Below are 27,174 nucleotides of genomic sequence, written 5' to 3' on the forward strand. Positions count from 1 at the left end.
ATCCCATCTTGAAGATGGGATGTCATGTTGGCAATTTCACATGGCGTTGTCACACAGCGGTGTTTGTCCATTAAGGCAAGGTGAAATCACACCTTAAAAAATACTATTTCAAAACCAAAAAAACGGAAAGTTTTGTATTTGTTTTATTGTGTGTTGGATACATCGATAGTTAAGGGGAGAGATTTGAACATTGGAAATACTAGGAGTGTCTAAGTTGTAGGAGTTCAAAGACCTGCATCTTCAAAATGCAATTTTAAATAATGTGAGTTTGTGTTGTCAAGAATCTTTTAGCTAAACTGGTAACTCATGGTGATGAATTGAAATGTTCATAGTTTAAATCTTCTATTCCTCATTATAACTATCGAATTATTAAAAAGAAAAAAAAAGAAAAAAGAGTTCATGCAATTTTTAACTGTTGAAAAGTGAACATTATAAAACCGCAAGTTAAAAACGCGGTGAAAATTCATCTTGAACATAAACCAAAAGAGGAGTTAGAAACTTAGTCACTGAGTAACTCTCGAATTCACGTTCATTTTAATAAATTGTGAAATACAAATAGAATTGATTGCATACACTAGAGTACATATTCATCGTGATGAGGGATTCTAAACACAAGGCCCCATTATTCCAATTAAGCTAAAGGTTTCGGTTCTTTTCTTTTGGGATCTAGTTCACACCCAAAGAGCACGCCTGCCAAATCTGTAATTGACATTATCAGGAATTCTCTTTACGCACATGCAAGGTTCTCCTTTGCACTTTTCTCTGATTACTTCCTTAAGGAGGGAATGGCTTTAGGATGGATAGCATAATTTAGCTATGCTTGGATATAGAAACAGATAATTCTGCTTTGATGCAATGAATCAAATTGTTCATGTCTTCATGAATAATCATGGTTCTTTGCACCATATGGATTAATGATTGGATTGACTTAAAAAGATTAGCAAGGTTTGGGCATGCAGGGACCCAATTTATGGACAAAAGCAAAAGGTTATGTTTATTTGAAATTGATACTTTTGCTTGCATTTCTTTTCATATCCTTTTGACATGGTTTTTTACATGACTGTTGTATTTATTTATTTTATTGAAATCAGTGATTATTTATAAAATGTTTATTTAGTTAACTACTAATCTAAAAGTATATTTACATAGAATATTATGCTTTTTAAAATAAACTATTTTTCTTATTTTTTCTAAAATAACATCCATAAAAATTAATATTCACCCCAAAAGGGAGATCTCATTAATTTCCAAACAAATTGAAATTAAGAGCATCTTTACATATTTGTTCGTGCCCATATACATATTTTTTAATTGGTCATCAATGTAACAAGTCAAAAGACAAAACCTTGCCAATGTGTTGTTTAGTTTCGGGTTATACTTTGACAATAAGTATAGATGCACACCAAAATTAGAATAATTTTCACACTTATCTAAGTTGACAACCATTTTGGATATACATCACTGTAAATTTCTTAAAAAAATATTCTCCCTTCTTCTTGTATGTGTGTTAAAAATACTTAGTATTCTCAAAAGAAAAACAATGGGTTAATCCCACATTGAAAAATGAGTGTGTAAGTTAAAAAGATTTAAAAAATCTTCTTCTTTCTCTCCGTGTGTATTAAAAATACTTAGTATTCTAAAAAAAAAAAAAAAAACTAGCAAGTTGTTAATAATGAATATTAAAGTAGCATTAATAATGAGCTCATATAAAAATCAATCATAACATGCCAACTTAGCAAGTATGGAATTTATTATTACTCATACTTTGAATGAAAAATATTATTACATATATATTAATTCACACGCTCTTATACACGCATAAAAAATGAATTGGAATCATGACTAAGCACTAACTTTGAATACTCTAAACATCGATTTCAGATATTTTTGTGTGGGTAAGAGTGGGTGAAATGTGAATTAGTGAGCATATAATAAACACCGCGGTATTGAGTATCTATTGACCAAACAGCTTACGAAGAGTCAAATATCATATGTACATGGGACAAACAAGGGCCACAGATCCGGACTAGTCCTTAAAAAGCAAACAAAAGGGAAAAAGGAAATTACATACTCGAAGCTCTAATTCTAAATAGTAAATACACACAGACTTTCTTTTCCATGTGAGGTTGATCGATGAACTTCTTATATAGAAATAGTTCGAAGGATGAAATGAAACACCTAGCTACTTCGTTGTAATACCAATAATATATGCTTTCATAGTCTGTTGCTGGAGGAGGAGTCTTGTCAGAGCTTTGAAGCATAGAATAGAATATATATGTAGTGATGAAATACTGTTCCATTGTTGTTTTTACGCTTTCTGCTAATTATATTTAAGTGTGTGCATGTGTAATTAGAGAGATCGAGAGCTTACATAGAGAGAATTAGGTGCCAAAGAGAAGGGTTCCTCCACCTTTCATCATGCTCTTAAACTCAACAAAATTAACCATACCATCCCCATCCGTATCCACTTTCCTTATCATCTCGTTGCAATCCTCAATCTTCTTTCCTTCCTTTAACCCCAAAGAGCACAAAACCGAGCCCAACTCCTCCACACTAATTAACCCATCTCTATCTTTATCAAACACATCAAAAGCCTCCTTCAAATCCTCCTCTACACCTTCCTTTCCTACACCTTCTTTCCCATCTCCTTCACTCGCTCCCTCTTGACCAACCATGGCTTCACACAACACACAAAACTCATCAAACTCAATCAACCCGTTTCCATTAGCATCCACCTTCAAAACCATTTCTTCAACCTCTTTCTCTGTCACAAATATCCTGATGTTCTTCAATGACTCTCTCAGCTCTTGCTTTGTTATGAATCCATCACCGTTCTTGTCAAAGGTGGCAAAGACTTTCTTGAGCTCAGTCTTATTGTGGGAAGTCTTCTCTTTGTGAGAAACTTGTTGGGCTGTGTGAGAAATAGCTGAAGAAGAAGAAGAAGATTTGTTGGGTGAAAAATACTGTTGCACCCATGCAAGAAACTTCTTGCTAGGAAAATGAAAGAATATATTTAAGAAGCCAGCAAGAAATAGAACTGCTAATAACAGCACTGTAATTAGCACCATTTCTGTTCCCAAATACAATGAAAAGAAGAAATTCAGAAAAGGTTAAGGACGAAGAGGAAGCCTGGCAAATATCAAAGAGAGAAGCTTGTTTGTTTATGACTTTGTTCTGTTGTGTTGAAAGGCTTGGTTGAGTATTGAAGTGAAGACGCGGTATTTGGTGGCACCTTCTGATCCCCACAAACCGCGTGAACCGTAATAACTGTAAAGTTAACACATATATAAATTTGTTTTGGTGACACATGGTGGCATTGATGGAATTTCGTACCGTTGGATTAAACAAAGGCAACTGACAATTCTATATATAAAACAGTACAGAGAATACTCCACTATAATCAAATAGTATGGAATACAAAATGGAAGGTTCATAATTAAATAATGAGTTTGGCTAAATTCATTTGCTTAAAGGAAGATAAAAGTGGCTTTAAGCTAATTTTTTTTGTTAGCTAATACTTTTATTTAAAATTATTTTTATCTAACATTAAAAAAAAAAAAAAAAAAGCTAGCCAAACATATGTTTGGATTTATTTTTTTACCGTAGTTTATTTTATTTATTTATGAACACTATTTTAAAACTTCATTTTTCTTCAAATAAAACAATAATTTTACCTATTTTCAATAGGTCAATAAAAAATTAATATAAATATGCATTTTTCTTTTTAGAAAGTTTCAACTTATTGTGTTCGCTCCTAATGATTACTCTTTATCATCAAACCAAGACACTAATCAGTTTTGGTGTAGGTGAGGATTAAATCCTAAATTTCTTATTCAACCATTAAAGATTTTACCAGTTGAGCTAACTGGAACCCACTATGCATTTTTTTTAATAATAAAAGCGGCAGTAATCCAAATACACTAAAAAGTTTATTTTTGCCCTAATTTAATCAAGATGCTCCAAAATGTATTTATCACAAAAATCACTCGCAACTATTAGAAAAATGATACTATTAATGAATATCTTAAAAGCACATGTCAAAAATTAATAAATACTTAATTATGAGCCGTAATGCATATTTATAAAAGAGAAAAAAAAAAAAAAACTTGTTAATGATTCATTGGCTAGTACATACGAATTTATTGTAGTTATGTGTGGTTTTTTTTTTTTTTTTTTAGATATTTGTGTACAATTTCACTTTATTTAAAAAAAAAATGTATAAAAATATTATTTAATATAGGCCATCCATTAAGAAAAGCCTCATAAAAAAAATTGAATTAATAAAAAACATAAAGTGCCCTTTTATTTATTTATTTATTTATTTTTCTGTAAAATTGGAAACCTTACATATATATGAAATTGTAATTTCCAACAAAAATTATTTTTGGCTCATCTTGTGGCGTGTGTAATGGAGGATCTTAGTTGTATGATGCATTCATGCACTCATTGTTTGACATCATACTTGTTAGTACTTTGTGTCCTCGTGGAAGGAACAAAATGATGTTTATGTTTCACCGTCCCACCATTGCACAATGTTTAACCCAACCAAGTAGCACTTTTACGACAACCCACATACTCCATTTATGATTGTCTAGTATTAATTCCAAATGAAAAATGTTGAGCCATTCATATCCCTTGGATCTTTCTATTAAAAATTCGTGGAGAGTGAGATAGTGGTTGATGACTTTATGTGGACTAAAAACTTTGAAGTTGGGTGAGGAGGAGATTATGGATTTCTAGGCCTTCCATTCCATATCCATAGAGAGCTACTGACTTAATTGGATTGAGCCTTGATGTGGAAACATTTTTTTTTTTTTTTGAGAAATTTTTTTTTTTTTTTTGAGAAAGTTGATATGGAAACTTACTAAACGATAACTTTTAAATTTAGAGAAACCCTGGAATTAAAATGGACAATCTTGAGCCAAATCCTATTTTACAAAAACAAAGAAGGAATCAAAAGAAAGCGAGAATAAAAAAATGATAAGCGCAAAGACTCAATGGAAACTGTTCTAACAAGTAGAGCTATGTTTTGGGAATATGGAAATTTTCACTACTTTAATTTTATAAAGTAAAAATGGTATGTATGCTTTTATCGGTGTGATAACATAGTCTTGAGTGTAATTGCCTAGGAAAGTTTCATAACAAACGACAATGAAGAATGGGAAACATTTTTTTCATGGTTGTTTCTTATTGGACTTCCCTATAATTGGAGCAAAAAATTCTTGCTAAAGTGCCGTGGTTAATGCGGCACCCTAGTTAATTTCACAGCATCAGATGCCTAGCTTTTGGCCACAACATCATGGAAATGCCTATGAGAATCTGAATCTTTCTGTTTCACTCGCTTGTGTGTTCTTCACAACTTCTTCATTTTAGAAATTGCAAGATTTATCAGTGCCGTAACTTACGGGCCATAATAATACAGACTCTTTTGCTAATCAGCTAGAGCCGTAAGAATAAAATTTTTTTGGAAAAAAAAAAACACGTCAAGAGAAGAGAATAATGCCATTTTTCGTCTTTAATTTTAGAAAGTTAAAGTTAAGGCTGCTCATTGAGGGAGTGCCAGATCTTTTTCTAATTTGTCTACGCAAGGGCCCAAAGAAAAAAATTCATGCAGAAGACAAGATTTAGAAAAGAAGAAGGTAGTACAAACTCCAATCTATAGCGTATCATAGTAATCCACACCTGTTGAAGAACAAATAGTAAGCAAGTCAACAAGCCACAACGTGGAGGTTCTTCTTTAAAAGGGTTCAGTCATAGCTCGATTTTAAGACGTTAATCCCAACCCAAATCATATGTGAGTACTCATTAATCATTGATCCCTAATCCTTGGGATTAGTTACTAAGTTTATTAATTTTTTGAAGGTAAATAGTGGGAGGGAGAGGGACAGAGACGTGGGGCGGTTTGAACCATATATATGGAACACTTTAGTATTTACCAACCTTAACATGACTAACGTTAATGCTTATTTCAAAATTTTTTTTTGTTACTAACTTGCAAGTAATTATTGTGTATTTTTGAAGTACGGTGACATTGTGCTAACTCTTCTTACAATTATGATGAGTTTCATTAATTAAATTTATGGTATGATTTACTATGAATATGAAATGAGAAAACATGAGAGCATCTAATAATTTTTCCTAATTTACTGAATGTATGTTTGGATATAATAATAATTATAATAATAATAATCATCATCAAATTACCAGCTTATTTTTAGTATTTAAAACCTTTTTTATATTTTTAATCAAAATATATTTTAACTTAAGCAAAGGAGAAAATAGCATATAATATGTGCCAAACAGCGACCGAAAGGATGGTCGATCGGTCAATTTTGGATCAGGGCATGTATATAATTTTTCAGCGGAAATTTGACTAGTTGTGGCCGCCCTTGTTGTCTTCTTCCAAGTTCCAGCCACTATGCCATATATTTTATATTGTAACCCAAATAGTTTTTCTCTCCAATGTGGTGTGGGAAAGAAATGAGAAGATTTCAAAGGCAAAAAAATTATTTATAATGCTATAAATATAAGATGATTTCATTTTTGGTTATTTTTAATGTAATTTTAATCTTAACTTTACTCTAATCTCACTCATAGAAAATGCTAACAGATTTAACGAATTCTTTTTATAGAGTTTTATATTTTAACTTAAGCAAAGGAGAAAATAGCATATAATATGTGCCAAACAGCGACCGAAAGGATGGTCGATCGGTCAATTTTGGATCAGGGCATGTATATAATTTTTCAGCGGAAATTTGACTAGTTGTGGCCGCCCTTGTTGTCTTCTTCCAAGTTCCAGCCACTATGCCATATATTTTATATTGTAACCCAAATAGTTTTTCTCTCCAATGTGGTGTGGGAAAGAAATGAGAAGATTTCAAAGGCAAAAAAATTATTTATAATGCTATAAATATAAGATGATTTCATTTTTGGTTATTTTTAATGTAATTTTAATCTTAACTTTACTCTAATCTCACTCATAGAAAATGCTAACAGATTTAACGAATTCTTTTTATAGAGTTGTGCTTAAAAATGACATGGAAAATAAGCTGATATGGGTACAAATAGTAGAATTGGTAGTAATTTTCCAGCCTTTTCTTAATTTTCTCCATATTTTAGGATAAAAACCTACTTTTCCTCCATTAGCTAATTAGTTTTTCTTTTCACTCACATCATGTTCTTTATTTTAAATTCTATTTCATTTAAATATTATTTATTTATTTTTTATTTATCATTCTTCTCACTTTTCAAAACACCTACTTCACTTCATTATAGTTATCAAGACACAAAAACAATAAATAAATGGTTTAAGGAATAACGGTTTTTTCTAAAAATAGAGGGCCATTATTCATAAAACCTATTGTAAGGTCACAATTTGGTTCTTAAGCCCAAAAGGTAAAAGGATCTAGGCCCAAAGAGCCCAATACAATGAATTTATAGAGAGCAGGTTAGAAAATTAGGTTTTAATGAGTTGGGTAACAATTTGTTAAAGACCGTTTTTTCGGCTCACGTGGCATTACTTCATTGGCAACCCATGCCACATCAACATATTATTGATTTTTTAGGTAAATCTATTTAAAGCCCAAAATAAGCTCATATCTCATTCAATTACATGGATTGGGCTCACATGCCCCGCGAGATCCTTACTTCAAGAGGCAGATTCATGTCCACATTTTCTCTTCATCAATTGAGATCATAACCCCACGATATCATCAACATCAACATATGGATTGGGCTTGAGCAATGAATCAAAACTCATGGCTCATATCACCTCTCTTACACTCATGGCAAGCAGCTTCTTCAACAAGAGCCCATATTTATACAAAATGACAACAAAACCCGAGGTACGTCATCTCACCTTCGACTTATGATCCAAGCTTATAAGTCTCTTTGGGGAAACTTTGGGAATCGTGGTTTGGAAGGCCAAGAGGCATGTTCAGTAAAGCTCCAGCGGTTTAAAGTTGATAAAAGAAACATGTTGTTTGGTGTGTCTTCTTCAACTCCTTGAACTCTGACGAGTCCGTGTGTAGCGAGTAACATATGGTAAGCATCACTTATCACGTAACACTTAAAATGATAAAATTCCTCATTACTTTTTTTCATAAAGCTTAATATTAATCATATGACAAATGCTCGATATTCCCAGCCATCTAACTACTGAGAAGATAACTGTTCATTCAATCCCCAGCTGTTACTATACATATTTAGAAACTTCATTATATTATTCTTCATAAATCTCATTACTAATTTTAGCTAAAATCCAACTCAAACACATGGCCTAATCTGATTAGCTATTTTTTATCTCTCTCTATACACAAAATATTTATGATATCTTTGATACCCAGTTGCTGTCTGCCACAATCTGACCATATATTTTTCTGCCAGTTGCCAAACCAAAGCATTAAATACTCTTCTTGCTCACCAAGATTACGTCATAACACAATTAGACATTGACTAAATCTCTAAACTTCATTATCTTTCAACCAATCCTTCTATTATTTACTAGAAATGTGTTGTAATGGAACCTTGCACCAAAAACAAAAACACCTAAAGAAGGAAGCATTTCCAACTGAATCCCAGCAACCAGCTGTTATACACAAAATAGCAAGATACCCTCCAAAAAGATCTTACCATTTTTCAGCCAAATCCTTGAAATGAGCTCTCCAGCAGTCTGAAATGACCCATCTGACCTCATTGGTTCTGCCCAAAGCAAATAGCTTTTTCATGATAGCTGTCACAGCTTTTCCTGACAGTTGGGACAACATTTTCAGAACAGCCTGAGCATGGGACAACCTTTTCAGAACAGCCTGAGCATTACTGATTTTTTCACTTTTGGCTAAAACCAAAACCAACTATTGAAATTACCTTTCTCTTGCTAAAATACTTTCCTTTTCTACCACTTTTTCCCCAGTAACTCTTACCCGAAATAGCAAGAATACCTTAAAGTTAAACATACCATTTTTGGCCAAATCTTAAGATGGATTCTCTAAAAATTCATTGCTATTTGAGACAAATTTTGTCTGAGATTATTTGCTAAAAATACCCCCTTAAACTCAGCTTTAAAGGGGAACCTTTCACCAAACACCTCAAGGGGGGACACCAATGGAGAACTCACTCATAAACTTCTCTCTCCCTTTAATTATCTTCAAAAGCTCTTAATGAAGTATTGAGGTTCTGATATTTTAGTTTCCAAAATTAGGAACTAAACTCTTCAGCTCTTAGCTCATAAATGCCCTTCATAAGCCTTCACACAATCCCAGCAGAAAATTCCAGCAGCTTTGCTAAACACACTACAACACTATTACTCTCTTACACTCATTATCTCACTCTCCATCTTCTGAAAATATGTATCTTGCTACCCACATCTCTAAACATCTCTTTCTTCACTTCTCTTATACAATCTCATACACATTTACTACACCATTACATATAACACACCACAACTCTTCTAAGCTCCACTCTCATGCTCTTTCACTCTGAAGTGCTATTGTTTTGCTGCCCATAAATACATCTCAATATTCTTCTATACCTATCTTACTGCTCCTATCTCTAAATACCTAAACACATCTATATCTTTTACCATCTCTACACTTCTCAAGAGACATCAAACACTCATACTTAAAACCCTTCTCATGGAAGGTATGAACTTCTATTACAAAAGCTCTTCTCCTAGGAGGCACCAAGATCTCATATCAAAGCCCTTCTCTTAGAAGGCATAACTACTTCTTACATAAAGCCCTTCCCTTAGAAGGCACAAGTACTACATACAAAAGCCCTTCTCATGGAAGGCAACACTATTCATAACTTTATAATAACTAAAAGAGCATTGTCAAAGGGAAAACTCATTTAAGTGCATGATAAGAAGGGCAAGCTTAACCAGTCCCTACACACAGCTAGGCATACTTTCTCTCTCTCTCTCTCTCCCCCTCTAGTTGCACCCATTTTCCCCCTACAATCTTGAAGTTATTATGGCAAATTTCCTTTCTACCGCTGGAGTCATTCTACTGGGATGCTGTCTACTCACTGATGCTACATCGCTAGGGTTACAAACCATTAAAGATTAGTGACTCTGTTTCCTTACCTTTAAATTTATATCATTACATGATTACTTCACATTTAAATACATACTACTTTATTTCAACTATTATTACAACTGTTAACCAAGGCTTAAATTCATTTAAATGCATGATAAGAGGGGCAAGCTTAACTAGCCTCTACCACTAGCACTCTGCTAGAATCCTGTCAGCTCACTGATGCTACACAACTAGGCTATAAACCATACAAAGATAAGTGACTTTGCTTCCATATTTTTAAATTTACATTATTGACTCCATGGTTACTTCACCTTTAAATACAAATTACTTTATTTCAACTACTATTACAATTACTAGTCAAAGCTATCATATCAAACACATATTACATATTTATTCAACCATTATCATGATTCTTAGACTTTGGCTTTAATGGCTTTGTAGGCTTAAAAGTACACCGGTAGTCATTGGACCACGTGGCCCCATGTTGAGTTCCGGATGCAACTTCCCAAAAAGAACCCGGGCTTAGTAAGGTCATATCCTTCCAACGAACCACACATGGCTGGGCAACCGAAAAAGGCCCCCGAACACAATTATAATAGACCTAGATGACAAGAAAGTAAAGATAGACTAGTTTTATCTATAGAAAATCTTCCTCGACACAATTTGAGGAAATCAATTCTTCTATATATCTCTTTTGTATTTTGTTACAAGTCTAGTTCTTATTCCTACAGTGTTTTTCTCTTAATTCCCAATCATTTTCCCTCAGGGTCTTCTTTCTATTTTATATTATCTTATTTCTTTCATCTCCACCCTCTACGTGTAGATTAGATCACTGGTGTTGATCCTTGTCCCATCAACACCTTCCTGAAGTCTTAGCTGTAAAGCTAAAAATTATTGTTCAGGTATCACTTCATCATTAATGCGGCTAGAAAGTTAGCTATAGAGCATTCAATGCAGTGGTAACAACTTTCTCTTATATATTTCATGGCTTGCCTTTGTCTTGTGCTTTCATGATATGTATCTTTATTAATAGAATCTCCCGGAATGTTGCCTTAGATGGCTGACCACACCTTTGAACCTTTGCTTTGCTTAGCCAAGGAGGCATTACTCATCGACCACCTTCTTGGACTCTTATGACCAAACCCCACCTCTCCATTCACTAGCGCGGACTCCCATGATAGCTTTTACTTGTCTTTGGACTGGGCCCTTGGCCCAACTTATATATATATATATATATATACACACTAATAGGCCTATCAAACCTCCAATAGCCCATCGAAATTCTCCTCTCTTGCTCCTCGGGAAGAAAGAAGGATTTCAATATCACTACAACTACACCACTCTTATCATACATAATCTCTATTTGCGCATGTACCTTTTTAACTGCCCAATGCACACTTTTGTTGCTTCAGCATCTGAGACGCGCCTTCATTAATTTTTTACGGCTCCATGTTTCCTATGTTCTACGGTGCGATGCGGATCCAACGGCTAGGGATTTTATTGGAACTCGAGCGGGAATTTTCCCACTTGTCCCTCTCATTGATACAAATATTGTTTGAACACTTCATTCACTTCACCTTTGCAATCATAAATATCAAGCACCAGTTCAAGGAAAGTTTCTTTCTTTGCATAAGTCACTTAAACATTTTCATTTACTTTCCTTTCTACTTTTCTTTACATAGAGCCCTTTTGTCCTCGGCCCTTTTAGTTTCCCCTTACCATCTTAGTATCTTCAACTCTTTTTCATACTTACAAATATTGTTTGAACACTTCATTCACTTCACCTTTGCAATCATAAATATCAAGCACCAGTTCAAGGAAAGTTTCTTTCTTTGCATAAGTCACTTAAACATTTTCATTTACTTTCCTTTCTACTTTTCTTTACATAGAGCCCTTTTGTCCTCGGCCCTTTTAGTTTCCCCTTACCATCTTAGTATCTTCAACTCTTTTTCATACATGGGTAGATTTGCTTACTTGGTAGACTCCGCAGAGAGTATAGAGAGCTTTAAAGCTTAATATAGGATCCCGCTAGGAGTCTCTATTAGATATTGTGAGCAGGGGGACTGGCACACTCAGAGGCAGGAGGTAGTAGTAGTAATCCTGATGATTGCCTTTATAAAGGGAGGGATGAGAATCCCCATGGGCACAATCACTATGGATTACTTAGGGGTTTATAGATTAGCCCCAACCAATGCACCCAAAATATGTTTAGGATTTTAGGTAGCATAGACGCCCTTAATGAGAAGATGGACTTAAACCTTACCCATTGTCAGGAGGCGAAAAAGTTTTCCTTTTGACAAATGAGATTTATGTTGGGTTGGGGGCCTAAACTGAAACTTGACGATGGGCTTGAAGCATGGCCCAAAGGCTATTGGTGAGGTTTTTGAAGAGTTCACCCTATTTTTGTACCTTGGGCCTAGAATGGGACTGACAAGGGTTATGAGGTGGCCCAAAAAACACTACCTACTACAGACACGTTAGTACAATAAAAAGCATACCGCAATAAAGAAATAACCCAGCGGTAAAATATTTCAGCAGTAAAGTATCCTGGCGGTAAAGTATTCTAGCGATAAAATGAAACAGAGCAGAATAAACCTCCAGCCGTTAGATATTCACAGATTAAAAAAGTATCTACATCTTCAAATTCATCATCTGTAAATTCTAGAGAAGAGTCTTCTAATACAATAATATGAGGGAAAAACTTTATAGTAACAATCACGTCATAACCTTCAATAGTAAATGAATAAACAAATACCATAGGTTCCATTATAGTAAGTAATGAGAAAACTTAGTGTGAGATGAAGGGAGAGAGAGAGATTCTAGCTAGCGTAGTAAGATCATTATGATGCCAGGGCATGCTTATGGGTATAGTATATGTAGTGAGTAGTGAGGGTCATTTTGAGTAGTATGAGAAGTGAGAGTGTTTAGCAAAACTCTAGAGCTTTCTACTAGGGGCAGATAAGTGTTTATGAGTAGAGTTATGAGGGATGTTTGTGAGCTAGGAGCTATAGAACTTATTTCTAAGCTTGAAGCTAAGAACTTAGTGACTCAGAACTTTGCTAGAGCTTAGAGAAGGCTAAACAGAGAAGTTAAGGAAGAACTCTTTTCTATTAGTATATCTCTTCCTTTGTCTTGGTCTATCTTGATCTCTTAGTGGAGAGTTACATTTATAGTTTAATTTAAGGGAGGTAATTAGCACATAATCTCTACTAAATCTTCCTCAATTTTCAGAAAATCCTTAGAGAATCGTTCCTAGGATTTTGGCCAAAAGTGGTAAGCTCAGCTTTTAGAATGTTCTTACTGTTTTGGGTAATAACATCTGGGATTCTGACTAGGTATTAAATGCTGATTGGCCTCAGCTGATAGGATTAAAGCATGTATTAGGCTAATGATTTTGGTTTTGCTGCTACTAGAATTAGAGCTCCCTAGGGCAAGTTGCATCACCCCAAGCTAGGTGTCAATCTTGGAGCCATTTGCTGGGAACTTTGCTAGAGATCCCTTTGGTGCCCTTCAAACCACATTTCCCTAAGTTTCCCCATTTGGATTCATGTGCTTGGTCCATGAACTAAAAAGTACACATTTTTGGCAAGATAATGAGTTGATTTCAAGTTGTTCCAGAAGCTTTCATGGCCTGGTTATGGCTGCCCTTAGTTCTTGACTGAATGGGTTGGAGAAGAAAGGAAGGACATTTGGCTGAAGTTTTCCCTAGCTTTATGTTACATGAGAAATGATGAAAATGAACTTAGCAAGGAAGGGTTTAACCCCTGCTGGACATGTGTCCTTTTCTGATCTGACTAGTCAAGTTGGAACTAATGGTGATGGGCTCCGGTTGTCAGGTTATACTGAAACTTGACTGGACAACTCACGTGAGCTTCAGCTACTGGGATTTTCATGTGAGTTGGGTTGGCTCAGCTAGGCCTTGTAGTTGAGCTTCTATGGGCTTGTCCATCTCTACAAGATGAATGGTTTTGCCATGGGTGATATACATGGGCTTTTGTAGTTAGTTGGTTATGGAAAAAATAAGCATAGTTCTCATAAATTTTGTAAAAGAAATATTTTTGAGAGATGAGTAATTTATATTTCCCATGAGTTAGGGACTTTAGTATATGAAGATATGTTTTTGCCAAGAAATAGTTTTGGGCTTTTTGAGCATAATGTAATTGTTTTTGCCAAAATAATGTTTGGGCTTTTGTAAATAGGTGCCAAAGTATTATTGGGCTTTATGAGTGGTTGCCAAAAATAATACTTGGGTTTTGTAAATATGTGCCAAGATAGTATTCGGGCCTTGTAAAAATAGGTGCCAAAATAGTATTTGGGTTTTGTAAAATAAATGCCAAAATAATATTTGGACTTTGTAAAATAGGTGGCAAAATAGCATTGGGTTTGTAAAATAAGCATTTGGGTTTTTGTAAATAAGTGCCAAACTAGCATTTGGACTTTGTAAAATAAGTGCCAAAATAGTATTTGGGCTTTGTAAAAATAGGTGCCAAAATAGTATTTGGGTTTTGTAAAATAAGTGCCAAAATAATATTTGGGATTTGTAAAATAAGTGCCAAAATAGCATTTGGGCTTTTGTAAATAGGTGCCAAAATAGCATTTAGGTTTTATAAAAAAAGTGCCAACATAGCATTTGAGCTTTGTAAGATTTTGTAAAAATATTGCCATGTAGCAACGGGCTTAAGAGGTGCCATGTAGCAATGAACTTTATAAGAGAGTTTTGTTGGGCCTTTTGGGTTTTACAAGGTGAATGATTTTGGGCTCTTTTGTGGAGGTAGTATAATTTTGTGGCCCAATTTGGTAGTAATAGGTATTTTTGTGGAAAACCCAAGTTGGATAATATGTAGGATATAATGGGTAGTATTTGTGAGAAGGCCTAAGGTAATTTATAAGGCTTATATAGGGAATATTTGTGGGAGCCAATAACATGGAGAATATTTGGTAATAATATGGGAAATATTTATGTGGGCTCAAAATAGCTTATGGGCTTGTGTAGGTATTTTTTGGTGAGTGGGCTAATGAAATTAGGGCCCGATATTTGTACCTCAACATTTAGCCCCTCGAGTCACGTTGAGCAGTTTTTGTTTGGTCATATGTGCAAGTTTAAAATTTTGGTGGCAGTTGTGAATAGTGGGCTTTTGCAACTTTCCCATATTCAACACTTGGTGGGTTTTCAGTTATTCCCCAGGTTTCTTGCATTAAATGCTAGTCTCTTCCTCATGTCTTGTCATTTGCAACTTTCACGTTTACCAGTAAAAGGCCTACCTTGGTTACTCCTTTTATTTTTGCTTGGATCGAAAAATAAAAAGATTAAGGAGAGAGAAATATCCTTTTCTTCTTCTTCTTCTTCTTCTTATTTTCGGCCAAGGGTGAGAGCGTAACACCAACTTCAACCAAGGTAGAGAGAGTGATGAGATTTTCAGCAAAGCAGAGGGAGAAACAGAGTCTTTTCTTCCTCCCTTTTCTTGTCTTCGACCAAGAGTGAGAGAAATAGAAGCTTCGGTCAGGGTTAGGAGGGAAATTGAGTTTTTCTTTCTTTCCTTGTTGATTTCAGCCAAGTGAGAGAAAGACCCATAATTTCTTTTATTTCCTGTTGTGGCCGTGGGTGTTCTTCTGCCTCTTTTTGCTTCTGAGAAAATAATATTTTTGCTTTGTGAGTTATGGCTAAATAGANAGCTTTGTGGATGAGTAAATGTGTGTATAATTTTGACCCGTTACAGTTTATGAAGCCTTTCACGTTTCCTCTCGTCGTAGTATTAAGTAGAGGCGTGTCCTTGCCTTTAGGTACCCTTTATTCTGAGCTTGATAGATTATGTAATGATGAGCTTGAAGGGTTTCCATACCACATTATTGAATCTAGTGTCAATGTAGTATTGTTGCAAACCATCATATGGGAGCATTCGAAAGATTATATTGATGTTGGCAAAGATGTTGGTGATGTGAAGATGGCCAATTGGATGGTCAGAGCTGTGGGGCCCAATGGTGAGCTTTAATTTCTTGGTTTTGAAGATGGTCTTCCTTTGCTTATGAAGTGGATAGGGTTGAAGGTTTGGAATCTTCCTTCAGTCACACTACTGGATGATGGGGCTCACTTCGCTTGGAAGCCCTATTCTTATGTTGCTGCTAGGTTTTGTTGTCCAAACCCTTTTCCAAATGCCAGGCCCTGATCTCAAGAGTTTGGATTGAATGATCATGAGAAGATTCCCAATTTCTTGCTTATTACATCCCCTTCATACATCCCATATCCAAGTGGTGCCAGGTTTGATTTGACACAATATAACCCCTATAGAATTTTAAGGCAATTCAGGTTTGATAAAGATTTCCTGGACATCAATGCCATAGGATGTCCTTTGAGTGATGCAATGAAGCCATTGGTTCATAGTACAACATTGGAGTATTAGGCTAGCAAAGTGGAGAGAGTCTTGGTTCTGAGTAGGCATCATGAGGGGTATGCTACTTCAAACATGAAGTTGTATTGGAGGAAGATCATGAGCAGCTTTGTTGATTATGTGAGTAGCCAAGAGGTTAAACAAGTAGTGATAAGTCCTCATTTGAGAAAGCCTTCTACCAATGCTTGGCTTATTCCGAATACCAGGGCAGCTACGACATGGGCTACTAGATAGAATTTGGGATTTGCTGAATGGTGAGCTGACCTTAATGGCTGGGTGGTTCATAGGGGCGATGTTCCCTTAGAATGGAGTGAGAAAAATGTCATAGTAAGAGCCCCCGAGTCTAATCCAGCCATTGATGCCCTAAAGAGATCTCGTGGCAAATCACCTTCTTCTGAAGACAAGCCCAAAAAGGTGAGACGTAGGAGAGTAAGTGCCGAGAAGCCCAAGGCTAGTAGTCCCAAGCCCCTAGCTGTTGTTCAATCTGGTTCTAGTGCAACTCCAGCCACTAAGTCCAGTGTCTCAACTGCTACCTTTACTAGTACACCCTCATCGTTGAAGCAATACAGAAGGAAAACTAATGCTGGCAAAGTGCAGATTCTTGAGTCTTCAGAGGAGGTATCATTATAGAGCCCTTATCTTCTTACATCATTTCCTTCTTTTTTTCTTTTCTTCTTTGCCTTCATTCTTGGTGCTAACTACATGTTTTTATGGCTGCAACAGTCTGGTGATAGTGAGGGGACACAATTGGATGAGTATAATTTTGAGTATACAGCTGTTGACTTTGGTAAACTATTGTTCCTCGCTTCGATTTCTTCTCGCGTTTCCTCTCCTGACGTCCGTTATTCTCTAGGTCCAACTAATGAAGATATAGAGATGGTTGGCGAGAGTCTCGATGTTGTTGTCACTGCTGGAGAGAATGCTGCTGAGATGCTTGGTCAAGAACATGCTAGCAAGGATCCTGAGGTCATTGCTGGAGAAGCTACTGTTGGAATGCCTAACAAGGAACATGCTGGCAAGAGTCCTGATGTCACGGTTATTGCTGGAGAGGCTGTTGCTGGTGTGCCCAGCCAAAGACATGTTGTTTCTTCGCCAATCCATGATATTCACCAAAGCAAAGAACCCCCAAGTATGATGTCTTTGAGTTATTTACACTTAGTAAAACGAGTTTCTTGTTCAATAATACTTGGCTGCATGAGTGATTTCTGTTACTGCTGGAGATATAATCATGCTTCTTTTTGCAGATTTGCAAAGTGAATCTTCTAGTGCTGCTATCTAGAGAATGAGCCTTGAAGAATTCTTGGAGCAATTTGCTGAGGATGAGGAGAATGAGAAAGTAGCAGCTGATGTCTATACCCTTTCAAGCAATACTATCATGTTCCAGCAGTCTGAGATTCCTGCAAAAGGTCAGCCACTACTGGAAGCAATTGTAAGAAAACATCCTTACTCCATGACTGGATGCAAGCTAGGCGCTTCATTAAGGAAATTTGGACTTCAGTTGCTTGTTGCAATACTGTTGACTATGCAATGTACAAAGCTTAAAAGTACAAATTTGAAGAGAGTACTTGAGTGGAAGAATGCTCTTAAAGATTCACTGTTCATGAAGTTCGGAATCCAATTCATTCTTGATAAGATTCGGGCTACTGCTAAGGCTTGTATTGCTCGAGATAATGAGATTATGCTAAGTAAGCTTACAGTGAAGATAGCTGATCTTGAGAAAGAAATTGCAACAAAGACAGTTGAGCTTTTGCTTTTGTTAAGTCAGAGGGATGAAATGATGCGGTTTTCATCAACTGGAGGTGCTTCTTCCCTAATGGAAACCTTTGGCAATGGCTTATTTGATTAGTTTTTTATTGGGTAAAATATCATTTTCGTCCCTAAACTATTACAAAAGTTCTTTTTTCGTCCCTAAACTTTCAAAAGTTCGCTTTTTGTCCCTAAACTATCACAAAAGTTCGTTTTTCGTCCCTTCGTCTATTTCCGTTAACTGAGTGCTAATGTGGCTTGAAGGAGTGCTGACGTGGCTTGACGGAGTGCTGATGTGGAAGGGACGAAAATCAATACATTTGGAAAATTTTAGGGACAAAAAAAGAACTTTTGAAAGTTTAGGGACGAAAAATGAACTTTTGTGATAGTTTAGGGACGAAAAACGAATTTTTGAAAGTTTAGGGACGAAAAATGAACTTTTGTGATAGTTTAGGGACGAAAATGATATTTTACCCTTTTTTATTAGTAGCTTAGTGTTTTGAACAATTTGTCCTTAAGTTATGATGTAATGAAACTTGTCATGTATTTTAGGTTTATTCAGCTATGTAGGCTGTGTTTTGTGCAAAGGTGTACTAGCCATGTGAACTTTAGGTGGTAGTTTGATATTTCTCCAGCTGTGCAAGCTGTGTTTTGTTTACGCACTAGTACATGAATTTATTTTGAAAAATGCTTTATTTATCAAAGAATAGTATGTTCAACCTAAAATGTAGTCATGGAAGTCATACACATAATTTTGAAAATATTTATTGTGCTCATGACTATTTTGGTTGAAAGTGCCCAGCTGTTAGGGCTATAACTTTATTCACAGTTTAGAGTATGCATGTTTATGTATGGGAAGTAATATTAGAGTACTTGTAAATATAAGAAATTCATATTTGAGGCAAAAGACAATGCTTAATTCTTATTCACATAGTAGTAGTTTAAGATCATACAAAAGAAAGTTACTTGGTACATACTTGAAAGTTGAGTTAAGCATAGTACAACTTAAGCCATTTGCCATTGATAGGTTCCATGAGACTTTCACCTTCTGCTGTAGTTAGATGATAATAATCCCTATCATTGGCTTGCCTTATGAGATAAGGCCCCTCTCAACTTAGGGAAAACTTAAAGGGTGTTGAGAGATTCCTCTTGATATAATTTGCTGCCTTTAAAACCATTTATCCCTTGACAAAAACCCTGGATCTGATGGCCTTGTTGTAAGCATTGGCCATCTGCTTTGATACCGCTGGGTACAGTTATAGGCAAGGTTTCGCATCTCTTCCAAGGTTTCAAGATCTGTAGTTCTAATTTTTGCACAAGTGGCAGCATCTATGTTTGTTTCTTGTCCATGAATAACCCTTGGGGTGGGAACCAATAGCTCGACTGGAGATATAGCCTCAGTACCATATACAAGAGAGAATGGTGATAGTCCGGTGGTTGTTTTGCTTGAGCTTCAGTATGCCCACAGGGTTTCCAACAGGTGTTCTGTCCAGCCACCCTCATAGTCATGCACCATCTTGCTGAGAATCCTCAATAGCACTAGGTTGGTAGCTTCTGCTCGACCATTGCCTTGTGGATAATAGGGAGTGGACTTGCGGAGCTTGATGTGGCGATGGTCAAGTAATTTTCGGACATCTTTGTTGACAAAAGGAATGTCATTATCAGTAACAATCTTGTAAGGGATGCCAAATCTACAAATTATGTGCTCTTGGATGAAATTTGCAACAGCTGGGCCTGTAGCCTTCTTTAGGGGAATAGCTTTAACCCACTTTGTGAAGTATTCAGTAACCACTAGTATCCAAATATGACCTTTGGATGGTGGATTGGTTGGGCCTACTAGGGCAAGCCCCCAAGTATAGAATGGCCAAGGAGTCATCATGTTTTGGAGGTTGGTGGGGTGAGTATGTATGAGATTACCATGGACTTGGTAAGTATGGCTTCATGCATTCAGCTGAATCTTATTTCATGGTGGGCCAGAAATACCTAAGATTGAGCAGCTGCTAGAGAAATCACCTTTTGCCTTGATGGTCACCACACTCTCCTACATATACCTCTTGCATGACTGATTGTGCTTCAAGGGTCCCTAGGCATCTCAAAGGCTCCCCATTGAACCCCTTCCTAAAAAGAATACCTCCTTCCACAAAATAATGAGTAGCCAATTTTTTCAAGTGGTAGGCCTCTTCATGATTGTCGGGTAAGACGCCTTCTATGAGATACTCAGGAAAGGGTATGCACCAATCACTAGTGTTAAGGACTGCATGTGATTCCACCTGATCAAAAGTGTATTAGCAGTTGGTACATTTATCTTGGACAGTGGTAGCCTATTTGCCCATTCTAGCTAGTTATACCCTAACCGCTAGAGGTGTCTGTAGAGACTGATAGAATCGCTAGAGCCATAGGATTTTTCATGAACTTCTTTTAATCGCTTAGTGGACTCACCAAGGCTCGAGCATCTTACTAAAACTCCTTCAGGAAGTTTTTTGTACAACTCTCTTGCCATTAGAGCATAATCTTTGAGCACCTTCAAATGGTCCATCTCATCCGGTGATAATAATGCTTCTTTAAAGGGAGACTGCCAGTTTGTCTATTCCAGCGGTTGATCCAAAATTCTTTTTTTAGCATTTGTACAACCGGAATAGGCATTTTTACAATAGTGACATCTATAGTTGCACCTTCAAATTTGACTTTTGATCCTAAGGTGGCTAGAGCATCGGCAAAGCGATTGTCAGACCTTAGGGAGTGTTCAATATTGAATTCTTCAAAAGAGTCCTCTAACCTTTGAGCCATAGCTCTATAAGGAGCTAAAGATGGTTCTTTGAGTGCAAAATCTCCTCTAACTTGGCAAATAACCAGATTTGAGTCTCCAATTACTTGAAGATGTTTGATACTATCGAGGGTGAAAAAGTTTTTCTTTCGACAAATGAGATTTATATTGGGTTGGGGGTCTAAACTGAAACTCGACGATGAGCTCGATGCATGACCCAAAGGCTATTGGTGAAGGTCCAAGGAATTCACGGTATTTTATGCCTTGGGCTTAAGTTGAGACTGACAAGAATGGCTCTTAAACAATCCTTATAGCAGACACGTTAGCATGATTAAAAAGCATACTATAAGAAATAGCCTAACAATAAAGTGTTTCTGCAGAAAATAGCCCAACGGTAAAGTGTTTTTGCAGAAGATAACCCAGTAGTAAAATGTCCCAGCGATAAAGTAAGATAAAACAGGATAAACCTCTAGTTATTAGCTATTTCACAGATTAAGGGAAATGTCTATATTTTCAGACTCATCATCTGTTAGCTCTGGAGAAGAATCTTCCAGTGCAACAATATGAGGAAAAAATTCTATAGTAACAGTTATATCATAACTATTGATAGAAAATGAATAAGTAAATATCATTGGTTTCATAATAACAAATAATGAGAAAACTTAGTGTGAGATGAGGGGAAAGAGAGATCCCAACTAGCGCAGCAAGATCATTATGGTGCCAAGGCATGCTCAAGAATATAGTATATGTAGTGAGTAGAGAAAGTCATTTTGAGTAGCATGAGTAGTGAGAGAGAGTGTTTAGTGAACTATTAGAACTTTCAGCTAGGGGTAAATAGATGTTTATAAGTAGAGCTATAAGAAGTGTTTGTGAGCTAGGAGCTGGGGAACTTAGTTTCTAAGCTTGAAACTAAGAACTCAGTGACTTTTTCAAAGCTTGGAGAAAGCTTAAACAGAGGGGTTGAGAAAGAGTTCTTTTCTCTTGGTGTATATCTTAATTTGTTGGTCCCCTGAAGCATTAATGAAGAATTCCATTTATAGTTGGGTTTTAGGGGGTAATTAGCAAATAATCTCTACTAAATCACCCTCAATCTTCAGAAAATTCTTAGAGAATCATTCCTAGGATTTTAGCTAAGAGGGTTAAGCTCAACTTTTAGAAGGTTCTTGCTGTTTTGGGTAATAACAGTTGGGATTCTGACTTAGCATTGAATGCTAATTGGCCTTGGTTGATGGGATTAGAGCATGCTTTAGGCTAATGATCTTAGTTATGTTGTAGCTAGAATCAAAGCTCCCTAGGGCAGACTAGATCACCCCAAGCAAGGTGTCAACCTTGGAGCCCTTACTAGGAACTTCGTTGGGATCCCCTTGGTGCCCTCCAAACCACATTTCCCTAAGTTTCCCCATTTGGGGTTCATGTGCTTGGTCCATGAACCAGAGAATACATGTTTTTAGTATAAAAATGAGTTGATTTCAAGTTATTTCAGAAGCTTTAAGGGCCTTGTCATGGCTGTTCTTGGCTCTTGATTGGATGGGCTGGAGAAGAAAGAAAGGACAGCTGGCTGAAGCTTCCCAGCTTTTTGTCACATCAGTTTCAGCATTATGTCACATAAGAAATGATGGGATTTCAGCTTGTGAAGGAAAGGTTTAACCCTGATAGACATGTGTCCTCTTTTGATCTGATTGGACAAGTTGGGACTTGATGGGAAGGGGCTCTAGCTGTTTGGTTGTGCTAAAATTTGGTTGGTCAGCTCACGTGACCTTCAGTTGCTAGTATTTATGTGTGGGTTGGTCTGACTCAGCTAGGCTTTGTAGTTGAGCTCCTTTGGGCTTAGTCATCCCTACAAAAATGAATGGTTTTGTCATGGGCAGTATGCATGGGCTTTTGTAGTTAGTTGATTATAGGAAAATAAGCATAGTTCCCATGATTTTTGTGAAAGAAATATTTTTGAGAGATGAGTAATTATATTTCTCATGAGTGAGGGACTTTAGCATATGTAAAATAGGTGCCAAAAATAATATTGGGATTTATGAAATAGTTGCCAAAATAATATTTGAGCTCTTAGAAATGGTTGCCAAAATAGATTTGGGCTTTGTAAAATAGTGCCAAATTAATATTTTGGGCTTTGTAAAATAAGTGTCAAATCAGTATTTGGGCTTTGTGATGTGCATGAAATATATACAATAAAATACTCACATATCTGCATATTTAGCTTTACTTTTATGTTATTTTGTGACTGATTATATAATATTTTTGTGTTGCAAGTAACACTGGCTTTACATGCAAAGTGGGGTTAAGCCAATTGAATCAAGCCAACTTACATCCAACCAGGCATCAATTCAAGAGAAGATCAACCCAATTAAATTTAAGTCCAATTGGAGTAAGGAATCAAAGGAAATTTTTACCAAATCCAAGTCCAATTCGGATTAGAATTTCAGCCTACACATCAGTTAGTATTTTCAGCATAACTTTCGGCTCAGATGTCTAATCGAGATGATTCAAGTAGGGATGGAAAGCTAACTTAAAGGGCTACAACTTTGTAGTTTACCAGGAGCCCGAATTCTGATGTTTAATGGGCCAAAATAGTTGGTTAAATGAAGCCTAAAAATCTGAGATTTTCTCCAAACAAGAATTCAACTTATAATAGGATTCCTTGACCTATTTAAAGACACTTTAGGGCAAAATTCAGGGGAGAGGAGGCTAGCACTAGGGCTGAGGGCTGAATGTATAGAAAGTGCGGCTACTTTTTTGGTTTTCTTCCATGACAATTAGTTTTATTTTATTTGTCAAGTTTAATGTTTAGTATTTTATTTTTGTGTTTTCTTTCAATTACCATGAGTAACTAAATTTATAATTAGGGTTGAGGATGAAACCTTGTTAATGATTATTAGTAATATTTATATGATTTGATTTTTCCCACAATAGTCGTTTTTTTAATGATTTAAATTGTTCTTGCTTCATATCAATTGACTAAGATGAGATTCTAGATATGAGTTCAATCATGTTTTTCTCATGATTTAGGATTTGTCTTAATTAATTGAATGCTTGGTTTATTAATTCTTGGTTATAAAATTGGATATTGTCTGTGATTTGTCTGTCAATGGATACAATTTATGATTTGATTTATAAAATTGAATATATCTTGTGATTTGTTTGGCAACGGATACAATTGATGATTTAGTTTTATACTTAAGAAGCGAAGAAGAACATGCTTTTCATTTTTAAAATAAGGATTTTAATGAGGATATTTTCCATGATAGCAAGATTGATTTCTAAATTATCATGTAGTGAGTTGGGAAAAATTGATGATCATAAATATATGCTGATATGAATTAACAAGGCGGATTCCAAAATCTTAATTCCTTTCTCTAGATTGTTTACATCTCTTTACTGCTTTATATTATATCTTTGCTTAGTTTAATTATTTTGTTAGTATATTTAATTCCAAACAACCAATTTTTATTAAACTAGATTAGGATTAATTTGGTTAAGATTTGATTAATTTTCCTACGTTCATTCAAGTCCTTGTGGGTTCGACCTCGTTCATGTCAAACTATACTTCGGTACGGTTCGTACACTTGCGAGTATTTTAAAATTTCACAACAAGTTTTTGACGCCGTTGCCGGGGACTTGGTTAGGAAAATAAATTAGGTCTTAATTGAATTTTTCCTTCTACTAGTTGTAGTTAAATTTTTATTTTTTTTTAAAATTAAAAGCAAAAAAACAAAAACAAAAACAAAAATTCTTTGTGCTTGGTGTATGAGAACTTGGACACGTGATAAAGAAAACCGTCTTGTTAGTTTTGTTTATTCATCCACAATAGGAGGAATAGGAGATGATTCAAAAACTCTTAGGGAGTTGTTCTCACCCATAACTACCAACCCTCCATCTTGCATAGTATTGCCTGCAACTACTGTTACACAGTTTGAGTTGAAGTCACAAATAATCCACCTTTTTTCTACTTTTCATGGATTGGATAGAGAAGATCCTTATATGCATGTGAAGGATTTTCTTGACATTTGTGCTACTTGTAAGTTCCAGAATTTCACTGATGACTCTGTTCACTTGCGTCTATTTCCTTTTTCCTTGAAGGATAAGGTAAAAACATGGCTTAATTCTTTGTCACCTGGATCTATCACTTCATGGGAACTGTTGGTCACAAAATTCCTTTCTAAATTTTTCCCAATAGCCGAGACCAATGCTTTAAGGAGAGAAATTGCAGATTTTTATCAGGACGAACAAGAGAAATTTTATGAGAGTTAGAAGAGATTTAAGGACTTGATCTTAAAGTGTCCTCATCATGGTTTTGAAACATGGAGACTAATACAATATTTTTATAATGGTTTGACTCAGACAAATCGTAACATGATTGAGTCCATGAATGGTGGTGGATTTTTGAGTCTTATGGATGATGAGGCATAAAAATTTCTTGAGAATTTGTCAGAAAGCTCACAACAATGGGATTTTTCCAATCATAGAGAGAGATCTGCCCCTACAATTAAGAAAGGAGGATTGTATGAAGTCAGTGAAGATTTAGACATAAAAGCTAGGTTGGAGAATCTCACTTGTAAGGTTGAAGCTTTAGCTTTAGCTTTAGGTAGAGGGATGAATTCTGTCAATCAAGTTCAAAGTGAAACATGTTCTGTTTGGGCAAGTCCTATGCATACAACACAAATGTGTCCTTCTACAGCTAGGTACCATGATTTTTATACTGAGCAAGCAAATGCACTAAATAATTATGGAAGGCCACTTACTAGTCCATTTTCGGAGACATACAATCCAAATTGGCAAAATCATCCTAATTTCTCTTGGAGGCAAAACCATTCCCCCACATATATAGGTGGACAACAAGTGCATCAACAAAGTTAATTTCATCCACCTACTCAAGCATTTCCTCCCATTCCTCAATCAACTCCTCAATTTATGGCACCACCAAGACAACAATCATCTTTAGAGGAGTCTCTCAAAACATTCATGCACTCAACTAGCCAAGCCATTCAAGAGATAAAAAGTTCCACCCATTTGAATACTCAAGCTATTTCAAAGTTGGAAAATCAAGTTGGCCAGTTAGCAACCCAAGTTGGAGAGAGGGAAAAAGGAAAGTTTCCTAGTCAACCTATACCTAACCCAAAAGGCCAATATGCAATTAATGGTTCCTCTAGTTCTACTCATGCACATGAATCTGTTTAGTCTATTACTACCCTTAGGTTTGGTAAGCAAGTTGATAATCAAGTGAAAATGCCAGAAGTGAAGGATAATGAAAATACTATGTTAGAGGAAAAAGGAGTTCATAGTTCAGAGGATGATCATAAAGAAAAGAAGGGCAACTCAACCTCAATCCCAATTCAGTATCTCAGTTCTCCCCTTGATAAGAGGTTTGCTCCTAAAACTCCATTTCCTTAAAGTTTAATCAGTCCTAAAAAAAGTGCACAATTTGGAGATATTTTAGAGGTTTTTAAGCAAGTGCAAATAAACATTCCATTTCTTGATGCAATTTAGCAGGTTCTTGTTTATGCCAAGTTTCTAAAAGATCTTGTGACAATGAAGAGAAAGACAAATGTCCCTAAAAAGGTATTTTTGACCGAGCAAGTCAGTTCGATCATTCAGAATAAATATCCAATGAAATGTAAGGACCCAGGATCTCCTACAATTTCATGCAAGATTGGGGAGCGTCTTATTGACCGAGCTTTGTTAGATTTGGGGGCAAGTGTGAACCTTATGTCATATTCAGTTTATTTATAGCTAGGTTTGGGGGAGCTAAAACCCACAACCATGACACTTCAATTAGCTGATAGGTCTGTGAAAATTCCTAGAGGTATTGTTGAGAATGTGTTGATTAAGGTGGATGCATTCTGTTAGGTTCTAAAGATTTAGGATTTTATGTATTTAGAACTCTAATGTGTAGTGTTGGCAAACCATGATCAAAACAGGTTTTTTAGTCTTGTTTAGGCTTGCTCAAAGTATGTTTATTTGTAAAACTGGAATCGAGTGAGTGCAGATTTATTGGACTAAATCTGTAAGGCTCGATCGATCGAACCACTTACAGATTTATTTTTCTGTAGAGTTCCAGTTCAGCCCAAACTCTATTTAAACGTCTTGGGGTTCAAGTAAAACACTTCTATATATAAGGAAAACCCTAGAACGTTTTTGGGACTTCTGAGAGAGAGATTAGAGTGCCTCTTGTGCCTCCTTTTATTTTTAGGGTTTTGTACCCAAACCTCTCTAAGTCTTTGTTGCTCATATTTGC

General features: G+C 35.9%; 2 protein-coding genes and 1 non-coding gene across 3 annotated transcripts; all 3 read right to left on the reverse strand.

Moving 5' to 3' along the window:
* Positions 1–1,929: 1,929 nt before the first annotated feature.
* On the reverse strand, positions 1,930–3,243 carry LOC111988529 (calmodulin-like protein 3). The gene has a single exon (XM_024020329.2). The coding sequence runs from the start codon at positions 3,066–3,068 to the stop codon at positions 2,382–2,384; it is 687 nt and encodes a 228-aa protein (XP_023876097.1). The 5' UTR covers positions 3,069–3,243; the 3' UTR covers positions 1,930–2,381.
* A 16,376-nt stretch (positions 3,244–19,619) lies between these two features.
* LOC136062040 (uncharacterized) lies at positions 19,620–20,953 on the reverse strand. The gene is made up of 3 exons (XM_065760627.1): positions 20,798–20,953; positions 20,218–20,436; positions 19,620–19,934 (listed from the first exon to the last, which is right to left on the reverse strand). The coding sequence occupies exons 1-3, from the start codon at positions 20,951–20,953 to the stop codon at positions 19,620–19,622; spliced, it is 690 nt and encodes a 229-aa protein (XP_065616699.1).
* A 4,172-nt stretch (positions 20,954–25,125) lies between these two features.
* On the reverse strand, positions 25,126–25,234 carry LOC111988530 (small nucleolar RNA R71). Its single transcript, XR_002880428.1, has one exon. It is a non-coding gene; the product is annotated as a small nucleolar RNA R71 (small nucleolar RNA).
* Between the last annotated feature and the right edge of the window lie 1,940 nt (positions 25,235–27,174).

This window comes from Quercus suber, unplaced genomic scaffold (genome assembly GCF_002906115.3).
Source record: "Quercus suber isolate HL8 unplaced genomic scaffold, Cork oak 2.0 scaffold_375, whole genome shotgun sequence".
Lineage (NCBI taxonomy): Eukaryota > Viridiplantae > Streptophyta > Magnoliopsida > Fagales > Fagaceae > Quercus > Quercus suber.

What these genes read in the sequence shown, in the direction of transcription:
- LOC111988529 (XM_024020329.2), bottom strand. Translation starts at nt 3,068, where the DNA reads ATGGTGCTAATTACAGTGCTGTTATTAGCAGTTCTATTTCTTGCTGGC.
- LOC136062040 (XM_065760627.1), bottom strand. Translation starts at nt 20,953, where the DNA reads ATGGCTCAAAGGTTAGAGGACTCTTTTGAAGAATTCAATATTGAACAC. An exon ending in TTGTAAAAATGCCTATTCCG is followed by an intron (nt 20,437 to 20,797) that starts GTTGTACAAATG and finishes ACTTTTGATCAG; the next exon opens with GTGGAATCACATGCAGTCCT. An exon ending in CACAATCAGTCATGCAAGAG is followed by an intron (nt 19,935 to 20,217) that starts GTATATGTAGGA and finishes TACTTCACAAAG; the next exon opens with TGGGTTAAAGCTATTCCCCT.